Source organism: Pholcus phalangioides, unplaced genomic scaffold, assembly GCF_987345545.1.
Source record: "Pholcus phalangioides strain wild (caught in Gottingen) unplaced genomic scaffold, Ppha-v1.0 ptg000015l_1, whole genome shotgun sequence".
Classification (NCBI taxonomy): Eukaryota; Metazoa; Arthropoda; class Arachnida; order Araneae; family Pholcidae; genus Pholcus; species Pholcus phalangioides.
The window spans coordinates 59501579-59503361 of NW_028301608.1; the positions used below are offsets into that span (position 1 = coordinate 59501579).

The 1783-nt window shown below is 41.3% G+C and overlaps 1 protein-coding gene across 1 annotated transcript; it reads left to right on the top strand.

Annotated features, from left to right (window-relative positions):
* Positions 1-478: 478 nt before the first annotated feature.
* LOC149076326 (uncharacterized) lies at positions 479-1331 on the top strand. The gene has a single exon (XM_089243894.1). It carries the CDS (start codon positions 605-607, stop codon positions 1163-1165), a length of 561 nt encoding a protein of 186 aa, XP_089100020.1. The 5' UTR covers positions 479-604; the 3' UTR covers positions 1166-1331.
* Positions 1332-1783: the final 452 nt, after the last annotated feature.

Genomic DNA, 1783 nt, shown 5'->3' on the forward strand with positions numbered 1-1783 from the left:
GTAAAGGTAGTAGTTTCAAGCAGGCCCGTAGCCAGACATTTCGTTCGGAGGGGGGAATCACTTGCATTTCGGGGGGGGACAAAGTAATTGAACAATAGATTTGGCGATCTTTTCCTCTTTTTTTAGGCATTATCTCACATTTCAAGGGGGACCAAATCTCCCAAGTCCTACGGCATTGGTTTCAAGTATAATTGGTGATTATTTTGAAATGACAATCAGTTATGTCCTGAATTTTTGTCTTGACAAAATATGGTCACAACAATTTTGTGTGACAGTTTATGAAAAAAAAATTTATCAGCAAAGTTTGTTTCATTTTTTTTTTCTTTCAAATGAATATTATATATATATATATAATATTTTTTTTTCATTTTTTTAGTTGATAAAAGTAATCTATCGTGGTTGTATTTATAAAATACAGATGGCAGCACGAAATGAACCTTTCTTTTTTTTTTCCAAATTATTTTCACCTTTATGACCTTAAGGTTTGGCAACACTATGATGCCGATTTAAAGGCACATTGTTTACAATATTGTTATTTACCATCAGTGAAATTATAAAACCCCTGCATAAGAGCTACCAACCAATTTAGCATTCAACGAGCGAAATGGGCAACTCGTCTTCACGTCGGGTGACCGTCGTCAACGACGACACGATCGGCGTAGTCCAAATATCCGAGTCTGTGGTGCAGAGGTTGAAGGGAGAACCCAGCGACGGTCATCGTGCAGAAAAGGACGGCAAGAGCGACGATCCCGGCCACGACACGACAAACAGAGTCGAGCAGGAGATCCGCAGAGTCGAAGAGCAGCACGTCCCGACGCAGGAGTCGATGATGGACTCCTACATCACCGCACTGGAGCAGCGCAAGAAGTTCAACGAAGAATTCCGGAAGGTCGAGCAGTCCTGGGAGAAGAAGACGTCCGAGCTGAAGAAGCAAAACAAGACTCTGCTGGACACCGCTGAGAACAAACTTTCTTCCGAACTGAGCAGAGTCGAAGAAGAGTACATGAAGAGGACCCTCGCACCGGTTTGCCCCGATAACCAAGAAGCCGTCGAGAAGTGTTACAAGAGCAACCTCAAGTCTCCTCTCAATTGCGCGAAATGTGTCAGAGACTACATGAACTGTCTCGAAGAGACTCGCTTCAAAATAATTAGCTCTGTCAGTTGAATCCGGTGTCTTTATTATTAACCTAAATTATCCCGGGAATGATACGGGACTCTTATATCAATTGTTTCCTAGGAACTCGTTTTTTTTCTAATGTTAAAAAATTAGTTCAATTCATTATTTTGTAGTGAACTCTCGGAAAATGATGAGTAAAGCACATTAAATTTGATGATTCATTTCTCAGTTGAGTTACATTGAATGAAGGGAGTCGGTATCTCATGTTTTAACCTTTGGTTGAAGGGGAGCTACGATAGGCCACAAAGAGCGGTGAAAAAAAATTAATCGTTTAAGAGTGAAATAAGGTAGGAAAAAGTTATATACTACTTTAAGAATGAATCAGTTAATGTTCAATAGCCCGCAAAATGAATGGGACCCATCCAGTCACAACCCGGGGATTTGAGTGTGTAGTAAGACCCCAAATAGCCCTGCATAGAACCAAAGCCATCTCAATGCGTAGACCTATCCACGCTCGATGTTAATGAATTGAGTCGGGCATGGCTCTGACATGTACTTCCAGCTGAGTATGAGCCCCCCCCCCCCCCCCCAGAATAATTTTTCCCAGAAGAGAAATAAACCTAAAGCCAGATTTTTCTAAGAAAAGGTCCTTTTCACATTGGCAGA